The 22370-nt window shown below is 47.2% G+C and overlaps 1 protein-coding gene across 7 annotated transcripts in view; it reads right to left on the bottom strand.

The window, feature by feature from the left end:
* The window catches only part of GSE1 (Gse1 coiled-coil protein), a 486852-nt gene that overhangs the window by 26190 nt on the left and 438292 nt on the right, over positions 1–22370 (bottom strand). For 6 of the 7 annotated variants that reach the window (XM_040329398.1, XM_040329399.1, XM_040329401.1 and 3 more), the window contains 6 exons: positions 15027–15226; positions 6699–6877; positions 5532–5732; positions 4445–4636; positions 3425–3481; positions 977–1329 (listed from right to left, as the gene is read on the bottom strand). In XM_040329398.1, the coding sequence (XP_040185332.1) occupies positions 977–1329; positions 3425–3481; positions 4445–4636; positions 5532–5732; positions 6699–6877; positions 15027–15226 (1182 nt within the window). The remainder of the gene's footprint in view (positions 1–976; positions 1330–3424; positions 3482–4444; positions 4637–5531; positions 5733–6698; positions 6878–15026; positions 15227–22370) is intronic. The other variant, XM_040329400.1, reaches the window with a different exon arrangement.

Below are 22370 nucleotides of genomic sequence, written 5' to 3'. Positions count from 1 at the left end.
AAAATCTAAATATCCCATTAGTTTGTAGACGCTATAACTTTATTGGGTTTTTAGTTTACCAAAAATACGTAGCAGAATACATCTTGCCCTAAATTTATGAAGAAATGCGTTATTGGATATGTTTTATAGAGAAAAGTAAAAAATATTTTTTTTTTCAAAATTGTCGCTCTTTTTTTTTCTTTTATAGCGCAAAAAAAAAAAAAAAAACGCAGAGATGATCAAGTAAATCAATAGAGCCTTCTTTTTGGTGGTACTTGATCACTTCTGCGTTTTTTTTTTTAAAATAGAAGGTGGCATACATTTTATTTAGGTACAACGTCGCATGACCACGCAATTGCCAATCAATATTCACCTACTGCGATTTCCTTTACCAAAAATATGTAGAAGAATATATATCGGTCTAAAACGAATGAAGACATTTTTTATTTCTTTTTTATTTTTGGATAGTTATTATAGCAAAAAGTCCTATTTTTTTGTTTCTTTTTTTGTTTAGAGTGCAAAAAAAAAAAAAAAATTGCAGAGGTAATCAAAAATCACCAAAATAAAGCTCTATTTGCGAAAAAAAACACGTCAATTTTGTTTGGCCGCAGCTTTGCACGACCGCGCAATTGTCAGTTAAAGCGACGCAGTGCCGTACTGCAAAAAATGGCCTGATCATGAAGGGGGGCCAATCTTCTGGAGGTCAAGTGGTTAATGTGCGTTATTCTGTATGCCAATTTGTATGGCATAAAAGGCAACCCATTGAAAATAATGGACTGCCAAGACACATTGTGCTAAAAACACATAATGGACCCTTTTTTGTAAAGCAACGTGTCTTGGTGACATTCAAAATAAATGCTAAAATAAGTCAAATGGACCGCTAAGTAACTTCTCGCCGATACTCTGTAGCTTTCCATTAAGCGTATTTAACAACAAAAAAAGTTTTAGGCTCATGTCCTGTTCTGGCAAAAGACAGATATGTAAAATGAACGTTTACCGGGTCTGCTGGGAGGGGGTTGCTCTGCGGGTTTCGCCCGTTCTTCCTGGTGACTCCGCATGGGGTGGAGTTCAGACTCTGCCAAGTACTGGCTCTCCAGGTTCTTCAGGAGGGCGGCCTCTTTCTCTCTCGCCCTCTCGCGTTGCCTTTCCAGTTCCTGCTCCCTCTCCCGCTCCTTCTCCCTTTCCCGTTCCTTCTTCTCCCTCTCTCGTTCCCTCTCCCGTTCCCGGTCTCTCTCTTTTTCCCGCTCGCGGTCAGATTCCCTTTCTTTTTCTCGTTCCCTCTCTCGTTCTCTCTCCCGTTCTCTCTCCCGCTCTCTCTCCCGCTGCCGGAGCTCCTCATCCATTTGAAGTCTGGAGGGGAAAACAAAAAAAAAAAACATTTAACTTTTTGAGCAATGCGTGGTTTCCTATCTGGTACTAGTTAGTAACGTTTGGAAGAATACTCTACCGTTGCACCCAATGTACCAACCCCCTACCTCCCTCCTTGCTAGCTGTGCAAGTACCCTGCAAAGTCATATCTTGATGCAGTGGTACCCCCTCACCACCAAGAATCCTATCAAAATTCTGAAAGTGGGTATTGCATACAGGGCCGGATTTGCTCTCCCTGCCGCCCCAAGGCCAGGTTCCGCAATGCACCCCCTCCCTGTCAACCGAATCACCCCCCCCCCCCCCCAAATCAACAGAGAATGGCAACCGGATGGCAGGGGCGGCATTGTTAGTTAACATTTTTTTTTTTTTTTACTTTTTATTTATTTGTAGCTAGTCGTTTACTTTTTTTTTTGTATAATTTTCTTATTATTTTTAATATTATTTTTCATATTCTTTAATTTTTAATCATTTATTTGTTTATTAATTTAATTATTATCTTTTTTTTTTTTTTTGTATAAAAAAAATTCCACTTAAACTTTATTGCTATCACACAGGAGAAAACAATTCCCTGTGTGATAGTAATTGAAGGTGACAGGTTCTCTTTATTGACCCTGTCACCTCCAAAACAGGAGTCCTAGCACTGTGCTAGAACTCCTGTCACAGCTGAGATTGGAAGAGCACAGCTCACCCCTCTCACTGTGTACATCAGCGGCAGGGACAGTAGACAGGTTCGGCGGCCGGAGGGAGGACGGAGTCCTGAAGACAGAGCCAGCAGAGAGAGCCAGCAGAGAGAGGTATGTGGGGGGGGGGGGGGGGGACAGACTGCAGCACACATTTTACAAGTGATTTCGGCGACATTGCTGCAATCACTTGTTAACGAGTGGGCGGATTCCCCCACACTACAGTTAGTCCTGCTAGAAAAGCAACTTGCCGCCCTTAACTGTATGTTCCCGGCTTCAGGGGACTCCATGCCACTGCCGCCCCTCTGCGCCCTGCCGCCCAAAGGCCTGGCCTTGGTGGCCTTGTGGGAAATCCGGGCCTGATTGCATACAAACGTTCCTTCTCAAAACAGTATGGACTAGGGTTTCTCAGCTAGGGTTCCTCCAGGGAGATAGCTAGGGGTTCCTTGAGCAATCAGCAATCTCTACCTCTCAGATCAGTTCCCACTGATACCATCATTGATCTTCTTAGCTATTTGTAAGGGGGTCATTCCCCCCCCCAATGACCAAAAGTATAAGGAGCATGAGTTGTAGAGTCATTTTTAGCAGGGGTTCTTAGCTAATTTGTAAAGGGGTAATTTATCCCACTGACCATCACACTAATGGATCATGAGTTGTAGAGTCATTTTTAGCAGGGGTTCCCCAAGATCAGAATGCCAATTTAAAGTGTCCACCCAAAAGTGAAACTTCCACTTGTTGTACTTCTCTCCCCCCCCCTCCGGTGCCGCATTTGGCACCTTTCGGGGGGGGGGGGCAGGATACCGTCTTTCACAGGTATCCCCTGTCCCCACTTCCGGGAGCCTCAGCCGCGGGTATTTGCGTCCTCACTAGGGCTCCCGCCTCCTCCTTCCCTGGCCAGTAGGGAGAGAGGACCGGAGCCTCGCGCATGCGCAGTAGGGTTCCCGGCGTGAAGCCGTAAAGCTACACTTGCCGGGTTCCCTTACTCGCAATGGAGGTGGCAGCACCCGACAGGTGGTGGAACCATCAGCTGCGGTGCCGATATCGCTGGACTCCGGGACAGGCAAGTGTCCGATTATTAAAAGTCAGCAGCTACTGGCTTTTAATTTTTGCAGAGGTGGGCGGACCTTCGCTTTAAGAGTTCCAAAAAGGTTGATAAAGGCTGGTAGCCACCCCAACCCCCCACCCCACTCCTACAAATCCCCCTTCCTCTTCTGGAGAATTTTGATACAAGCAAATCAGCTTGACCAATGAGACCGTCTTTCACAACAAAGCTGCATGTTAAAGTGATTGTAAACCCTCACCTAGTAAAAACAACCCATTCAGTTTAAAAAACTGAAATGAAAAGGCAAAACATTTGTATATAGATATAAAAAAAAAAAGAAGAACATTATAATTACCTTTTTTTCCCTTTTCTATAAGTGATCACATTCCCTCTGTTCTCAGCTGCATAAGAGCTGGGGGAGGAGAAGAAACAGCACACTGAGCATTGCAGTGAATGGCTGTGCAGAGGGGGGAGTGTCAGGACAAGTCTGACCATTGGAGGAGAACAGGCCGAGTTCCCAGCAGAGCTAGAGAACGGGCCATGGTGTGTTCTCCTCCTGCTTAGCGTGGTCAGTTTTTAATAGGAAAAGCAGAGGGACTAGCGGGAACACCAGGGATTTCACACAAAGGAAGCAATACAAAGAGAACAGGATACTTTCTCATACAAGTACATGGTGCAGCAGGAACATACAACGTTGGGGTATCAAATACTTTAACAATAAGAGCTCTACCGCCTCTTATGCGAGGACCCCCTCCTGCTCTTGAGCCTAGTTATAAGTTGCTTATGCAACAAGCACATTACACATCAGAATTATAGACCTGAAATTTGTGGACTCCAAATTTAGCAAGCCTAGAGAATTAGGGGTCCACAAAAAATAAAATGCATTCTGGTAGATTAAAAATTGTCCTGACCCCACAGGCTGAGGACCACCAATCACAGAATGTGACCTTGGTGCCCATCAGGCTCATGATATATGGAAAACATGTAAATCGATGGACAGCCGCACTCCGGATAAACTTGAGAAAGTTGTCTTTATTGATAAAAGTAAGACATGTACATCAAAAGATACAGTCACATAAGGGGACATCCGACGCGTTTCGCACACAGTTATTGCTTAGTCATGGCTAAGCACTAACTGTGTGCGAAACGCGTCAGCTGTCCCCTTATGTGACTGTATCTTTTATCAATAAAGACAACTTTCTCAAGTTTATCCAGAGTGCGGCTGTCCATCAATTTCCATGTTTGCCTAGTGCATTGCCAGCACCTTGGACTCCTGGGAGGTTCCTTCAATTGTCTGCTAAAAATCCACCTGGAGCGGTGACTCCCTTTCCTAGGCTCATGATATAACTGGATATCTCAGTATCACCAACATTACCTTTCGGCTGTCAAGCTGGAGATTCGCTCTGACTGCAGGGCGGATAGTGATTGATGGGCGAGGTCTGCTGGGTAGCGAACTCCAGACAAGTGCAGGTGCATAGCGGAGTGGTGCATGGGTGGCAGGGATCCGGGGTTGTGCATTGGGTAGAACTGGGACCTCAGGGCGGACAAACAGTACGAATCATCCATTCTGCAAAAGCAAAAAGAAAGCTGGCGATTATCATCCCTCCCCTGAAAAAGCTTAAAGCGGTATCATGCCCAAAACCAAAAAACTTTCATATATTGCATTAGTTTTTACATTCCCCCCCCCCCCCCCCCCCCATTTGTTTTCACTAGAGGTGCACCAAATGTAACAATTTTGTGCTGAAACTGAAAATGCAAGATGCACTTGGCCGAAAAAAAATATATATTATATATTTAAAAATTAAATAAAATATGAATTTGTCTGCCATTATCGGCACCTTTAGTGCAAGAAAGGCTATAAAAAAGAAAAAGTCACGGGACCTATGCGCTAAAGGTGCCGATACTGGCCAACTAATTCATATTTATTTAAAAAGTCAAATATAGATTATATATATATATAAAATCTATATTCGACTTTTTAAATAATATGAATTTAAATAAATATGAATTAGTTGGCCAGTATCGGCACCTTTAGCGCATAGGTCCCGTGACTTTTTCTTTTTTATAGCCTTTCTTGCATCAAAAGGTGGCGATAATGGCAGACAAATTCATATTTTATTTAATTTTTAAATATATATATATATATATATATATATATATATATATATATATATATATATATATATATATATATATATATATATATATATATATATATATATATATATATATAAAAATTGTATTTTATTGCAATTTTCAATTTTCGGCCAAGTGCATCCTGCATTTTTGATTTTAGCACAAAAATTTCCATTCAGTGCACCTCTAGTGAAAACAAAAAGGAGAAAAAAGTAAAAAAAAACACCTTAGGATTTACGCATGTGTTTTTTGGCACCATTATCTGCACCTTTTTCTCTCTCGGCCAATTGCAGAAAACACAATTTTCGGCTGATACGTTTTCTTACCTGAAGGCAGGGTGCGGGAAGGGGTGGTGGGCTGCTAGGTAGCTGTTGTGGTAATAAGCTGCCGCCGCGGATGGGTCCAGGCTGAGGTGGGGGAGCGAAGGCATGCGAAGGTCTTCAGCTGTGTGGTACGGACGGAAGCTGCGCAGGTATTCCTCGGTTACTGTGCTGGAAGGGACCATGTGGGGAACCGGCCTTTGGAGGCTGGAAAGCAAGATCATTTCCCATCAATGCAAGATCTTTGAAACAATGTCAATATCTTTAAAGCAGTAGTAAACCAGTGGAAAAAAAAACCCAACATGCAAGACAATGGCATAATGTGCTAGTATGCATTGCATACTAGTACATTAGAAAATGCTCAGCTTAGAACAAAGCCTTTCCAACGGCACCCGCTCACATTTTCTCCCGTTCATTCTTCGGTGTTCACGAGCTCCGGTGCTGTGAATGGCCGAAACCGCGATGACGTCACTCCCACGCATGCGTGCGGGAGCCCTTGGTCTCAGCAAGAAGCTCTGAAGGTCCGGCACGGTATGCACGTTTAGGAGATATTCATTTTACCTACAGGAAAGCCTCATTATAGGCTTACCTGTAGATAAAAATAAAGCAGGGTTTACAACCGCTTTAAACCTATTAAGATTGTAATTAAACAAAAAAATTTGCAGTTTCCTGCAAAAGAAGACCTCTCCGGTATCCTTGTCTCCAATCTCCCGTCTATTGAAGAGCCGTGGCCTCCATCATACTTTTCTGGGAGAAAGAAATTTTCTCACCGCTCCAGGTGAGCCCCGTGAGCAATCAAGGGCGGTTGAACTACCAAGGTGCTGGCGGTGCTTGTAGCAATGGCAAAATGAGAGTGCGGCTATCCATACTTTTCTGGGAGTGTTGGGTTCCATGCATCCCCCAATGGGCTGTGGTTCGTAGACTACCAGCAAGTCTTTGGAGTGTGAAGTACCCATAACAAACCCACGCAAGGTGAACATGCATACTTCATCTTGGTTTGTACAAGGATCGAGGACCCCAGCGCTGCAAGGCTAGAGTGCTAGCTATTAAGTCACTGTGCTGCCCCCCTAAGAGTGGTAAAATGCATTTAAAAAAATACCCAACATTTCCATTAGACCCGAGTTCCTCTGACAGAGCCTTGGTTAGCCCAACCACGAGAGCCCACCAACTTACTTTAAGGGTTGGAAGCGGGAATCTTGGACGACGGAGTTTGGCGGGATGGCAAAGGCGTATGCGTTCCCCAGTAGATGTGCGGGTACGGAGGGATTGCCAGACTTCTCTTGTGGCAGCTGAGACTCTGCGATCAGGCGCTCTCTGCTGAGACTGCTCACCCGGGAGGAACCGTCTGACTGCTGAAGGAAAAAAAAGAGACATGTCACTATTAGGGTGTAGTACAGTGATAGAGAGTGCTGGACCTCAGTCTAGGCATGTATTCCAATCTGGTGTGAAGTGCCCAGAGGGCCTCCACTTGGTATCCCAACAGTTTGTAGAAGAGAGCCCCAAGAAACGGATAACCATCTAGATAAGGTTTGTCACAGTAATCATTTAATAACTGCCTACTGTAATTGCCAAACAACGTTTATTTGTCCTGATAACCCCCTAAAAATGGAGAGATGAGGCGTCTGTGCTTGGTGATGGCAGACTGGAAAAGAAATTCTGAGCAAAGAACCATCCATTTTCCAGTCCAACATTGTCAAGCCCTGATGAAGGTCGCAACCTCTGAAACATGTTAGCTGCATTCGAACAAATCACTAATGAATAAACCTTATTTGACCTGTCAATACCTAGGTACTCTCTTTTGGCTTCTGACTTTAAAGCCTCCAGGCAAACATTTTTTCCCATGCAGTGGAGCTGTGCCCGCACTGTACGGGTTATCTGTTAATGTTTTCCTAGGGGAAAGCGGAGATCTACTTACCTAATCCTCCCAGCACAAGACCGGTCTGGCACCCCTGCACTCCAGCACACTTGAATAAGGAACTGTTCCTGACGTCATCACGCCTAGAGCGGACTCCACAGACCAGGAAGAGTCCATTGCTGGACCACGGGGGAGGATCAGAGGATCAGGCGAGTACAAGCTTTCTGCTCACCCCTAGACAAAACGGGCAGCTGACCAGTGCAGTGTGGGTCCAGCCCCACTGCATGGGGAAAAAAAAGTTTTGCCCGGCGTTGGGCTTTAAATAAATACACGGTCAAATGGGGTTTGCGTATATATTATACAGGGTAGGGTGGCCCTTATAAAAAAGGTAGTCAATGAGGGTCAGCTGGACATTGCGAGACCTGGAAAGAAGCAGGGCCATGTGGTTTTGCTCACAAATCTTCCCCAAATACTTATAACTTATTGAAAACATGCATTACCCTTCCTATAAAAGCCACCATTGTACTTCTACTAGTCAGGGATAGCCAGAAACCCTGCCCTGCAACTGTCTTTAAAACAGAAGTTTACTGAACTTCCTCATTACTTAAAAAAGTAGAGCTCTAGGCTCCTTCAGAAAAAAATAGAAGTCCAACAAATACTGCAGCTGCTGACTTAATAGTTGGACACTTACCTGTCTATGAATCCAGCAGTGTCTTTACCAAAGCCGATTTTTCAATCAGCTCTCGGCAGCTGCCGCCGCCATCTCGGCTAAGGGAAACTAGCGGTGAAGCCAGGCAAACAAGTGGAGAATCCCCTTTTTGTGGAGCTCCACTTTAAACTGCAATGCTGTTGTGTATGCAACAGTTAGGCCTTGTACTCACGAGCAGACATGTCCGATGAAACCGGTCCGCGGACCGTTTTCATCTGACATGTCTGCCCGGGGACTTCTGTTCGATGGCTGTACACACCATCGAACAGAATTCCGCGCGTAAACAATACGCGGGGCGTGTCCGCGGTGTTGCCGCGTCGATGATGCGGTGTCGCTGCGACAATGACGCGGCGACGTGGGCGGGCCTGCCTTTTAAATGCTTCCACGCATGCGTCTAAGTCATTCGACGCATGCGAGGGATGGCGGGCGGCCGGACATGTACGGTAGGTCTGTACAGACGACCGTACATGTCCGGGCGGACAGGTTTCCAGCGGACTGTTTTAAAGCAAGTCCAGGAAACAGTTGTCCGCTGGAAACCTGTCCGATCCGCCCAAAAATGGTCCGCTCAGGCCTACACACGGCCAAACATGTCTGCTGAAACTGGTCCGCGGACCAGTTTCAGCAGACATGTTCGGCCGTGTGTACGGGGCCTTAGAGTGTAAGCTCCTCTGCTGCATCAGGCGGGCACGCTCCTCTGCTGCATCAGACGGGCACGCTCCTCTGCTGCATCAGACGGGCACGCTCCTCTGCTGCATCAGGCGGGCAAGCTCCTCTGCTGCATCAGGCGGGCAAGCTCCTCTGCTGCAGAGACTGATGTGGCTGGCTCAGTGTTCTCTGTACAGCTCTGACATATACAATAGTGCTGTACAGAGAACACTGAGCCAGTCCCATCAGTCTCTGCAGCAGAGGAGCTTACACTCTAATGTCTCCCCCACAATTAAACACAATATTATTGTTATACATTTAAATAGCTCTGACATATACCATAATGCTATAAAAATGTATAATAATAATGGTGCGACTGTGGTGAGGACATTAGAGTGTAAGTTCTTATGGTGTAGAGACGGATGCGATTGGCTCAGTGTTCTTTGTACAGCATATGTCAGAGCTATATAAATGTGTAATATCAGTGTGTGACTGTGGGGGGACATTCGAGTGTAAGCTCCTCTGGTGCAGAGACTGATGTGACTTGCTCAGTGTTCTCTGTACAGCGCTGCAGTATATGTCAGAGCCATATAAATGTAGAAAAATAAAAAAGGGGGACATTAGAATGCAAGCTCATCTGGTACAGAAATATGAAGTGTCAGTTTTTTTTTTTTATTAAATAATGACCCTATTAATTCATAGAGGGAGCCCCCCCCCCCCCCCCTTTCAGCTTTTTTTTCTCCCATTAAACCCATTAAAACATCTGTCTGGATAAACAATAATTGAACATATGTAGCGTCAGTTGTTTTGTATATAAAGCAGGTAAGTGAAGTCGGGATTGGCTCTGCTATGATTCATTGTGCAAACATATGCAGCTTTATAGAGCTGGGAATTAAAAATAAAAATGAAAAGGAGCCAGCCGAGGCCTGAACGCTGCGTCTCTCAGGGGTCTCTTTACAAGGCTGGATGGTTTTTAATGGTTAGATGGGCCAAGGAGCGGCGGCGGTGAAATCTGCATGCTTGCTGATCTGGTAAAATGCAGCAGAACGTCGGAGCAGATCAGCCGCAGGGAGCAAGACGAGCGGAACGGCACAGTCAAGTGTCTGCGGGCTGCTCCGCGAAGCACTTACCCCGCGTGCGTTTACAGTTTTCATTCTGCTCGCCTCCCCATTATCCCCGGACAAAATGCAGCTGCCGCCGCCAGAGAGGAGCGCCAGCCGCGCTTCGACGGGTCAAGTGCTTACATCTGCCAGGAAATATCGTCAAAGTGCAACAATGGCAGAGCAGTTATTGTGCGCATAATTACAAAACGTGCGCTTTGCAGCCCGTAGCTGGTCTCTTGTGCTCACTTATAATGTCCTCCGTAATAGCAGCTATCTGCTCACTCCCGACCTCTTCCATCCCTCACTCATTTAACACATCATATGGCATTTTCACCAGCAAGATTTGTAAGTAGTTGTAAGTGGATGACACATTTTTTTTACTTCTTCATACTTGATTGCAAGTCAGTGCTGCCATTGCCCTGCATCCCTGTTGCAGTCACTTCCTGTCTACATGCACTCCAGCAAAGGCTGCATGGCATTTCCCAGAGCGGGTATGGCCTGTAAGGGACCTGTATGGCAGGATCACCATTTATAATAAAAGTGGAGCTGTCAGGCTTGTATGGAATGATGCCAGAATGCAGCTCCAGCCTCTGGGATGGTCCGAACAAGTCTATTACGGCTCAGTTTGCAGCGAATGGTAATAAGGATTTCTGACTGAGAACATTGCGAGGATGCGGCCCTGCCATAGAGTTGGAAGGCTGGGGGGAGTTGTGTAGGTTAGTTCCCGAAGGGGTGGAAAGGGTGCGGCCCTGCCATAGAGGTAGGAAGCTGGGGGGGGGGGGGGGGGGTTATGTAGGTTAGTTCTGAAGGGGTGGAAAGGACGTGGCCCTGCCATAGAGGTGGAAGGCTGGGGGGAGTTGTGTAGGTTAGTTCTGAAAGGGTGGAAAGGACGTGGCCCTGCCATAGAGGTAGGAAGCTGGGGGGGAGTTGTGTAGGTTAGTTCTGGAGGGGTGGAAAGGACGTGGCCCTGCCATAGAGGTGGAAGGCTGGGGGGAGTTGTGTAGGTTAGTTCTGGAGGGGTGGAAAGGACGTGGCCCTGCCATAGAGGTGGAAAGCTGGGGGGAGTTTTGTAGGTTAGTTCTGGAGGGGTGGGATTTGTGTAGGTTAGTTCAGGAGGTGCAAGAAGGACGTGGCCCTGCCATAGAGGTGGGGAGGTTAGTTCTGAAGGACGTGGCCCTGCCATAGAGGTGGGGAGGTTAGTTCTGAAGGACGTGGCCCTGCCATAGAGGTGGGAAGCTGGGGGGGTGTGTAGGTTAGTTCTGAAGGGGTGGAAAGGACGTGGCCCTGCCATAGAGGTGGGAAGCTGGGGGGGGGGGGGTGTAGGTTAGTTCTGAAGGACGTGGCCCTGCCATAGAGGTAGGAACCTGGGGAGGTTGTGTAGGTTAGTTCTGAAGGGGTGGAAAGGACGTGGCAAGCTGGGGGGAGTTGTGTAGGTTAGTTCTGGAGTGGTGGGATTTGTGTAGGTTAGTTCAGGAGGTGCAAGAAGGACGTGGCCCTGCTATAGAGGTGGGAAGCTGGGGGGGGGGGGTGTAGGTTAGTTCTGAAGTACGTGGCCCTGCCATAGAGGTAGGAACCTGGGGGGGTTGTGTAGGTTAGTTCTGAAGGGGTGGAAAGGACGTGGCCCCGCCATAGAGGTGGGTAGCTGGGGGGTTGTGTAGGTTAGTTCTGGAGGTATGAGCAGGACGCGGCCCTGCCATAGGGGTGGAAAGCTGGGGGGGGGGTTATTGTAGGTTAGTTCTGGAGGTACGAGCAGGACGTGGCCCTGCCCCATAGAGGTGGAAAGCTGTGGGGGGGGGGGGTTAGTGTAGGTTAGTTCTGAAGTACGTGGCCCTGCCATAGAGGTAGGAACCTGGGGGGGTTGTGTAGGTTAGTTCTGAAGGGGTGGAAAGGACGTGGCCCCGCCATAGAGGTGGGTAGCTGGGGGGTTGTGTAGGTTAGTTCTGGAGGTATGAGCAGGACGCGGCCCTGCCATAGGGGTGGAAAGCTGGGGGGGGGGTTATTGTAGGTTAGTTTTGGAGGTATGAGCAGGACGTGGCCCTGCCCCATAGAGGTGGAAAGCTGGGGGGGGGGGGGGGTTAGTGTAGGTTAGTTCTGGAGGGGTGGAAAGCTGGGAGGATTTTTGTAGGTAAGTTTTGAAAGGACATGGCCCTACCGTAGGGGTGTAAAGGTGGAGGTCATTCATATATTACTCCCTGCCCTCAAGGAGCTTACAATCCAAGGTCCCCATCTCTTATACACTAGTGCCAAGTTTGACATGAGCCAATTAACTGACCAGCATGTCTTTGCAGTGTGGGAGAAAACCCATACATGCATAGGGAGAACATGCAAACTCCATGCAAGCAGCATCATGATTGGTATTCAAACCGATGACCCCAGTGCTGCAAGACAGAAGTGCTAACCACTAAGCCACTGTGCTGTCCACAGTGTAAGCTCCTCTGGTGCAGAGTCTAATGTGAACAGTTCTCTGTACAGCACTGTGATATATTTATATAGCTCTGACATATACCACAGTGCTGTACAGAGAACTGTTCACATTAGACTCTGCACCAGAGGAGCTTACACTCTAATGTCCCCACAGTCTCACACGATTGTTATATATTTTTATAGCTCTGACGTATACAACAATCGTGTGAGACTGTGGGGACATTAGAGTGTAAGCTCCTCTGGTGCAGAGACTGATGTGACTGGCTCAGTGTTCTCTGTACAGCGCTGCGGTATAGGTCAGAGCTATATAAACATAGCATAACTGTTGGGGATAATAAAGCGTGAGCTGATTGGGGAGTAAGGATTGATTTTATACAATTATATTCTCTGTAGAGGGATGGGGGGGGGGGGGGGGGATTATGCCGCCACCATAAAAAGTCTGATGCATGTACGTCAAGCTGGTTTCACAATGCGGAACAAGCCACAGAGCCCAAAAAGACAAAAAATTTATTTACAAAGCTGGAAGAAGCCTCTCTTCCCTCCCCGAGAATCTCTCCCCCTCCTCCAGACACATCAGCCATAATTAATTGAAAGGGATGGGGCTCCGTTGATTGGAATTCTTAATGAACACAACATCTGTTCACTTTCCAGGCCCTTGTGTTTGTGTGTAAAGCCTTCAGTCAGCTTCCCCCTCCTCTTCCCTCCACCCTGCTGGGTGAGCATTCAGCTGCCTGTGAACTGTGACCTGCCCCTGGCTATCCGGCATTGGGGGGAGGTCAGAGGGGCAGCATGGGCTAAAAATAATAAGGGGGGGGGGGCGCTTGGCTTCTGCAAGGCCTACACACAAGGTAGCCCACCCCCCACCTCCCACGGGGCGCAAGGATTATCTGATGTAAGCAGAGGTTGGTCGGTGCGGCCTTGTCGCTTTGTATCAAAGACTGATTAAAAATGCGAGCAATATTGTGGCATCGAATTTGCATTGGACATCAAAGCTGAGCAGAATATTTCTTTATGTAGGTCAAGTCTCTTTTCATGAAATTTTTCCCTCGACAGGATGTCGGATTTCAGCATAGATTTGAAAAGCTTTGATAGCCAAGATAAGAGTCGCATGGAATAAAGAGCGTGTGTAGGAGATTCAAAGAACAGTCCCCCCGTTCCTGTATGTGGCAGCAGCTGCCCCTTCACACTCTATAATCACAAACCACACGACCAGCCATGCCCACCGTGCACGTTTATGGATGGTACTTTCTACATTGTGTCGACATGTCTTACCGATCTCTACAGTCGCTTTTAAGAGGACACATGCCTGACAGGTCACCACAGTCCCGCTCAAGGTGGCCAGGCCTGACAGGTCGCCACCGTCCCGCTCAAGGTGGCCATGCCTGACAGGTCGCCACCGTCCCGCTCAAGGTGGCCATGCCTGACAGGTCGCCACCGTCTCGCTCAAGGTGGCCATGCCTGACAGGTCGCCACCGTCCCGCTCAAGGTGGCCATCACACCATTCCAAAACCATTGCCATTAATATGAATTTGCCCCATGGCCATTAATAGAGTTGCCCCCCTTATATCATCCTCTATTCTTCTGGGAAGACTTTTCACAAGATTTTGGAGGGTGTCTGTGGGAATTTGTGAAGTCAGGTACAGATGTTGGTTGCGAAGACCTGCCTCACAATCGGTTTTCCTATTATTCCAAAGGTGTTTAGTAGGGTTGAGGTCAGGGCTCTGATGGACACTCAAGTTCCTCTACACAAGTGGTTCTCAACCTTCTAGTGCCATGACCCCTTGATAGGGGTCCCCACAACTTGGGAAATTTTAACAGTAAAATTATTTCCGTAGTGTGGGTTGTCAGCACCCAAGGCATGGGTGCTCAACCTGTGGCTCTCCAGCTGTTGCGGAACTACAATTCCCATGAGGCATTGCAAGCCGCTGACAGGTACAAGCATGTCTCCCAAAGGCTGAGGCATTATGGGAATTGTAGTTTTGCAACAGCTGGAGAGCCACAGGTTGAGCACCCATGACCCAAGGCAAGACAAGGATTTTCCGCCCCTAACCCACGGATATTTAGCGCTCCCTGAGTCCCTTCCACTTGTACAGTATTAAAAAACCTTATGGTACATTTTAGGATGTACCACTCTCCCTTTGCTCTCCTTTCATTCCCTTTTATCTCTCTCACCTATGCCAAAATCTGAGGTCTCCTCCAGCTCCTCCCACTTCACATCCCTCACCAGTTAGCTGACCTCTAGTCTGTGTCCCCCAACCATGCTGTGAACTGAATGGGCGGCTGAGAAAAGGCATGAGTGGGCGGCCGCGGCACAACAGCAGCAACAGCCCAGCTAGGTGGCCACAGGCTCCAGGGACAGCCCGGCTGGGTGGGTGCAAAAAGCCTGGGAGAGTGGTGTGGGCTTCAGGAACAGCCTAGGATTTGGTGACCCCTGGCAAATCATCATTTGACCCCCGAAGGGGTCCCAACCCCCAGGTTGAGAACCACTGCTCTACACCAAATTGGGAAGAACATGTCTTTATGGAGCTGGCTTCGTATACAGAGGCATAATCTTGGAGGAACAAAAAAAAGGGTCTTCACCAACTACAATATTGGAAAATTGTCTACAATGTTTTTGTGTCATGTGGTAACAACACACCCCTTTACTGGAAGCAGCTGTTTTACAGGGGGTTTCACATAATTTTCGTCAACTTCTTGTAGGTGTTCTGGTCAGGGGTTTACAAGTTTTTGTCCATAGAGTTTAACTGGAAGGAAGTGCCTCTTACCTGGCGTGCCTCGCTCCTCCATACTCCATTCACGGTCTTGGTCGGTGCAATGGTAACCACGGGTGGTGTGTTCGGCACAGTGTGTCCCCCTGGGGGCACTATGATCGGCCCCATCGGACCCCTTTTTGGCGTGCTGGCAGGAGAGCTGTGGTTGGTTGCCGGTGAGGAGACGGGGGAAGACTCGCTGCTTATGGACGATCCTGTAAAACAGGAGCAGAAGCTACAGGTTATTACACTTACTAAAGTTTTTTATAGACAAAAAGAAAGCTTCAGACGAACACACAATGAAAACACAATAAAAACATAGGGACATGTTTTAAAGTAGTGAATTTGACATTTAGAATACATTCACTGAAGGTGAATCTTCCACGCGACCGATTCTCCACCAGAGAATGTTTGGTAAAACTCACATTCACTGCTTGATAAAATGACCCTACAAAATGTTGTCATTCCTCCCACCCTAGCTTTACAACGTAACAGTACAGGAGAAGGGTGTCAACAGTTTTCAGGCCTGCTACTTAAAGCGGAGGTTCGCCCTAAAAACATGTATATAACATTACATTCTGCATACTTCCAACATTTACAGTATGCTGTTTGTTTTGTTTTTTGATGTACATACCGTATTATTGCCATTTTCCACCCGGCTTCCGGGTACTCACTCCCGCGGGAGTAGGCGTTCCTATGCAGAGGCGCAGTGTCATCTTGGACTTCACCCAGATGATTGACGTCTTGAGAAAAACTTCCCACCGGCGAATAAGGCGCATCACGAGTTTCCGAAAGTAGCCGAACTGCGAGTCGGCTCTATACGGTGCCTGCGCAGTCAGCTCTACACGGCTCCTAGTCGGTGCGCAGGCGCCGTATAGCGCCGACTCGCAGTTCGGCTACTTTCGGAAACTCGTGACGCGCCTTATCCGCCGGGGGGAAGTTTTTCTCAAGACGTCAATCATCTGGGCGAAGTCCCACATGACACTGTGTCTCTGCATAGGAACGCCTACTCCCGCGGGAGTGAGAACCCGGAAGCCGTGTGGAAAATAGCAATAATACGGTATGTACAGCAAAAAAACAAAACAAACAGCATACTGTAAATGTTGGAAGTATGCAGAATGTAATGTTATATACATGTTTTTAGGGCGAACCTCCGCTTTAACTGCTTCCCACACGGCCACCGTTTGCAATAATAATATTATTATTATATAGGATTTATATAGTGCCAACAGTATGCGCAGAGCTTTACAACATGGGGACAGACAGTACAGTTACAATACAAATCAAATACAGGAGGAATCAGATATACACATATATAGCCGGGTGGGACAAGCATGATTCTGGGAGGACATACTGATACATCCCCCAAGAAGCTCACCCCATGCTTGCCCTTGGGTGTGTGATCTGTGACCGCCAAACATGCATGCCTAAACAATTACTCAGACAAAAAAGTTAAACAAAAAAAATAGAAAAAAATAAAACAAGCAAGCAAAAAATGTATTAAAGCTGCATAGATGGAGCTTGGGCAGCGTTTATTAATGTGCATGAAACAAGCCTTGAATGTGGGCAACGCTGTAACCAAGTTAAAGCGGCGGTTCACCCTAAATAACAAGTTTCTACCATGCCATCCAGCATACTAGCGTGAGCTACAGTATGCCTTTATTTTATTTTTTTGCGCCGTACTCACAGTTTAATCCCGTAGTTAAGTTTCAGACTCCCCTGCGGGGAATGGGCGTTCCTATGCAGAGGGGAACATGATTGACGGCCGGCTATGGCGCGTCACGCTTCCCGAAAATAGCCGGAGTAGGACTCGGCTCTACACGGCGCTATACGGCGCCTGTGCCGCGAAGAGCCAAGTCCTATTTCAGCTATTTTCGGAAAGCGTGACGCGCCATTCTCCGCGGGGAGTCTGAAACTTAACTACGGGATTAAACGGAGTAAAAAAATTAAATAAAGGCATACTGTAGCTCGCGCTAGTATGCTGGATGGCATGGTAGAATTTTTTTTTTTTTTTTTTTTTTTTTTTTTAGGGTGAACCCCCGATTTAACCTGCGTTTGTCATTTTGCTGCATCTCTAAGCACATGTGAAAGAAGTCAAGAGTATTTATGAAAATTTCAAATTGCGTCACACTTGTGATACCCTACTAAAAAACTAAAATTAAATAAAAATGCATCAAAATTGTATAGAAGCAAAAAAAATAAAAAAAAAGAAGGTGGCGGCAACAGCCTAGTGCAATACCATACACTTTATTAAATAATAACAATGTACTCAGAAAAGGTACAAAAATCAAGTGAATGTCATGGATCCGGTCCAAAAACAGGAAAGGTGTACATCCACAGTTTACGGGTTTCAAAAGCAAAGCCCTCTTCCTCAGACTCTGCCCTTGAAAACGCATAAGCTGTCCCCCTGTGGATGGACACGTTTCCCCTATGCTCTTCCTCAGGCTCTGCCTTTGAAAGGTGTTACCTGTGCCCCCATCATTGGAAACATTTCCCGTTCAGGGACTGGATCCATTACATGCACTAGATTGTGTACCTTTGGGAGTACATTGGCATTTTTATTTTTTAATTAATAAAAAGAGTTATATGGTATTGTACTAGGCTTGTGCGTTTGCTTCTATTTTAGTACTGGCTTCCCTGAACTTAACATCAAAGTCGATGAAGCAGTGTGGTGGTGTCCAGTGGCAGTTACCCAATTTGCATTGAGCCATCTGTAATACCTGCCAGTTTCTGCCCTCCCCTCTGTAAACTGACCACAGTGTATCATGGCTGCTGAGCCCTGACACAGTGGTCAGTTTACGTGCCTCCATCATCCGCAGCCCTGCTCTCCCCCCCCCTCCCTGCCTGTCAGCTCTGTGAGCCGCCCTCCCATCACAGTTCTGAGCAGTTCACACATTACTGCTCCCAATCACTGCCAGCCCCTCTGCTAGGATTACATGCTGTATATACTGTATGCCATTTTCCCTGATCAGCATTCACCCGACCACCTGTTAAGCACCTCGGTGTGAAAGGGGTCTTAAAGATACATATTTGCATTTAAATATTTATTGAAAAAAGACAGACAAACATAAAACAGTAAGGGGAATAACTCACACGCCCCTACATATAAAAACAATGGCGTATGTACAACATGTCAAACAGAGATCCTATATTGAAGTAGCCAACATGTTTTGCGGTCTGTGTATCCGCTTCTTCAGGGCTTGCTTTGTAACCAACTCAGAATCTGTATTAGACAAGAGCATAAACATGCATATAAACAACTACGTACATTATACCTATACAACTCACTGTCCCTAATGTGTGGAGGTACTGGAGGGGAGGGGGTAAGAAATAGGAAAAAAAAAACAAACACACACACACACACACCTCCCCCAGGACGTCATATACTTATAATGTGCATAGTTGTTTATATACACATTTATGCTCTGCAATACAGATTCTGCGTTAGTTACGAAGCAAGCCCTGAAGAAGCGGATACACAGACTGCGAAACATGTTGGCCAATTCAATGCAACATCTCTGTTTGACATGTACATACACCATTGTTTTATGTTTTTATGTCTTTTTCTATTATTCAATAAATATTTAAATACAAATATGCATCTTTAATTGTCTGGAGACCACCATTTACAAATTTTCTTTCCCATGGTTTGTTAAAACTTTATTGCAGAAAATGTTTCCGTTTTGAGGACAGACAGACCTCAGCACTGAACTCCTCGGGCAGACTGCCAGGTTTGAGGGGTTGTCTGGTGTAATTTGGAGTTTCAGTGGGAGAGCTGATGCACCCCCAGAGCCCCCTGCAGTCACGCCTTGCAGCAATTTCAGTGTCACTGCAGTTAGGGATCGTGCAGGGGATGCCCGATATTTTGCGCCAGGTTCTGTGCAGAGCCAAACATTTCGTACACAGCATAGAGAACACCCTCAGGATGGTCACAAAGCATTATTGGCAGATGAAAAGTAAAAATCATTGTTGTAGAATGGTTTGTTTCCTTCCTTCTCCCATACTAAAAAAAAGGGTCAGTCCACCCAAAGCGGTTCTATTGATGCCAGCGGATTTAACCACCCCGACAGTTTGTCGTATCTCTGTGGGAAACCAGTGGGGACAAGCAGGGCCCCCTTAGCTGGAAAACAGGGTGGCATCATTAGAGATGTGCATCTACAGGCGGTGCCCCCCCCCCCCTTATTAAAAGCGCGGATATGAGGATGGAAGGAAGGAAGATGCCGCTTATTACAGCGCACAGAGGCTGATAAGGTTCAGAGCCGCTATTGAAGCGTATCTTGTTAACGGAAGGCTAGGAACAATTAGGGATGTAATCCTTTCTGAGCCGGGGAGCCGTCCCTGACGGCTCCAAATCAATAGCTTCCCTGTGAGTCAGGCAATTAACGGCGCTCGGCCTCGCAGCGCTACAACCTCCCGCTTTTAAAGAGAAGCAACAGTGTGATCATTGTAATTAACTGCTGGCATCCTGCTCGGACCGGCTGAATAAAATTAATTGGGATTAGAGTCGAGGCGTCCTGGTGTAGCGCTGTCACCTTTGTTGTGCGCCCCGCCCGCCTCGCGCCGATGCCAGCCTATCTGGCAGACCTGCAGAAGGTGTGCAATTAACAGCTCGGGCCTGGTCACGCTTGCGGGTCCAAGCAAGGATGACCTATCCTGCGGCGCGAGCACGCAGCAGAAGAATGACAGCGAGGGCCGAAAGCTGGAATTTGGGGGGTGGGGGGGGGGGTCGTCTTGAACGGTCACAACTCTATAGAAATAAAAAAGGTATAACCTTGCTGTGACTGCAGCCAACGCATTCACTTTGCAACCCAAATTACGCCAAAAGGTGACGACACCTTTATCGCCATCGCAAAAAGGGCAGTTTTGGGCAATGTAATAAGACAATATAGGACGGCAAAACTGGAGACAGGCGTGTCATGGCCGACCGCTTGCTACACTCACGTGCTCGCTCCCGAGTCCCCATAAGACACAGAGGGCTAGATTCAGGTAGCCGGGTGCATTGTTACGGCGGCGTAGCGCATCGTATTTACACTACGCCGCCGTAAATCAGAGAGGCAAGTGCTGTATTCACAAAGCACTTGCCTCCTAAGTTACGGCGGCGTAGCGTAAATGGGTCCGGCGTAAGCGCGCCTAATTCAAATGAGTATGAGGGGGGCGTGTTTTATGTAAATGGATGGTGACCCGACGTGATTGACGTTTTTTACTAACGGCGTATGCGCCGTCCGTGTACATATCCCAGTGTGCATTGCTCCAAAGTACGCCGCAAGGAGGTATTGGTTTCGACGTGAGCGTGAATTCCATCCAGCCCTATTCGCGAACGACTTACGCAAAAAATTCAAAATTTGACGCGGGAACGACGTCCATACTTAACATTGCGTACGCCTCATAGAAGCAGGAGCAACGTTATGCCGGAAAAGCCTTACGCAAACGACGTAAAAAGATTACGCCGGGCGCACGTACATTTGTGAATCGGCGTATCTAGGTAATTTGCATATTCTACGCCGAAAACAACGGAAGCGCCACCTAGCGGCCAGCGTAAATATGCACACAATTATACGCCGGCGTATTCAAGTTACGTCGGCGGAGGAAGCCTATTTTTTATCTGCCTTTGAGAATCGGCGTAAAGATACGACGGCGCAGATTTGAAATTACGGCGGCGTATCTGGAGATACGCCGCCGTATGTTGTTGCTGAATCTAGCCCAGAGTTTAGCACAGCTCCCCCCCCCCCCCCCCGTAACTGACAGCAGTAGGAGCGGCAGGAGCCAATGGCACCCGGTGCGGTTTCCAAGCCAACAAGGAGAGAGAGCGCCTCTGTTCTCGTGCACATTTCTGGATCAAGATCGCGCTCAGGTAAACGTTTGGGGGGGGGGGGGGACTTGAAGGGTGGAGATGCTTGCAAAAGTTTTTTTTTTTTTTTTTACTTTTAATGTATAGAATGCAGTAAGATAAAAAAATACATTAAAAAAGCTGCCTTTAGAACCACTTTAAAATTTCATTGAGCATCCTCTTGGGAACCTTTCTCCACTATTGTGCCATGTGGTTACATAGTATGATTGGGTTCCCCAGATTGTGAGAGTGCTGCCTAGCAGGATAGAGACCCAGATCTTTCTCAGCTGCAGTTTCACTTTCACTTAAAGGTCCCATTCCAATTTCCACCATGGGCAGAAGATGCAGCAGATTAATGAGGTATATTATATATATATATATATATATAATATAATTTTACATACATATATACACACACACACACACACACACACACACACATAATTTATTAGATCAGCTTGGAGTTTTATTTTTTCAAGGCAGCGATGATATGGATATTATATTAGAATTGCAGCATGCATTATGATTACAGGGGGAACATATGGGGTGAAGACTCAGCATGGCTGCAGAAGATAAAAAAAAATATAAAAAAAAAATAAAAATCTGTATTTTCTGGTCCAGTGCAGAGGGATATCTGGAATAATCTCCTAAATAGGGAACATTAAAAAGGCTTTTCCCAGTGCCCGCCTCTTCCCGCTCTGCAGCCTCATCCACCGCTCACATCCCACTAAATGGGGCACTTATGAGATTAATGTACTCTGCAAAACGACCGGTAATTTCTACCTTAATTATGAAATTAATTTGTCGCTGTTAAAATTCCCCTTCTTCACTGGAAAAATAGGCTATCGGCGGAGGCCTCCCTCAGCTGCCCTGGTGAGCCAACCAACCATTCTTGCTCTCTGGCCAGACCTCAGAGACCCCGACAAGGGCTGAGCCCTGGGGGTGGCCGCCTGGCTGTCAGTGACAGATAGCAGCGATGTAAGGGGGGGGGGGGGGGGGGGGGACGACGAAATACGACAGACACCTGCAGCCAGGCAGAGAAAGGAAAAAGTGAGATCAAGGGGATCAAACATACGGGAACAATAAAAGAGAACAGGTGCAACGAGAGCGGATTAGAGACCGCAAACAAATGAGCACGTAGGAAATAGGATGCTACAGAATGAAGGGGGATGGGTGCAATTATACAAATTCAAAAGCAAGTTAGTCTGCTCTGTGTACAAGGCAGATCTCAAAGTGAAGTCAACGTTATGGAGCGTTGGTTTGAAACACATTATCCATAATATTCGGCACTAACAGGCTCAAACCAAGGCGGTCGCCTGGCCAAGCTCAAACCAAGGCGGTCGCCTGGCCAAGCTCAAACCAAGGCGGTCGCCTGGCCACGCTCAAACCAAGGCGGTCGCCTGGCCACGCTCAAACCAAGGCGGTCGCCTGGCCACGCTCAAACCAAGGCGGTCGCCTGGCCACGCTCAAACCAAGGCGGTCGCCTGGCCAAGCCCAAACCAAGGCGGTCGCCTGGCCAAGCCCAAACCAAG

The sequence above is a fragment of the Rana temporaria genome, chromosome 11 (assembly GCF_905171775.1).
Source record: "Rana temporaria chromosome 11, aRanTem1.1, whole genome shotgun sequence".
Classification (NCBI taxonomy): domain Eukaryota; kingdom Metazoa; phylum Chordata; class Amphibia; order Anura; family Ranidae; genus Rana; species Rana temporaria.
Note: the sequence above shows the minus strand (reverse complement) of the source record. Positions and strands in the feature narration are given on the sequence as shown.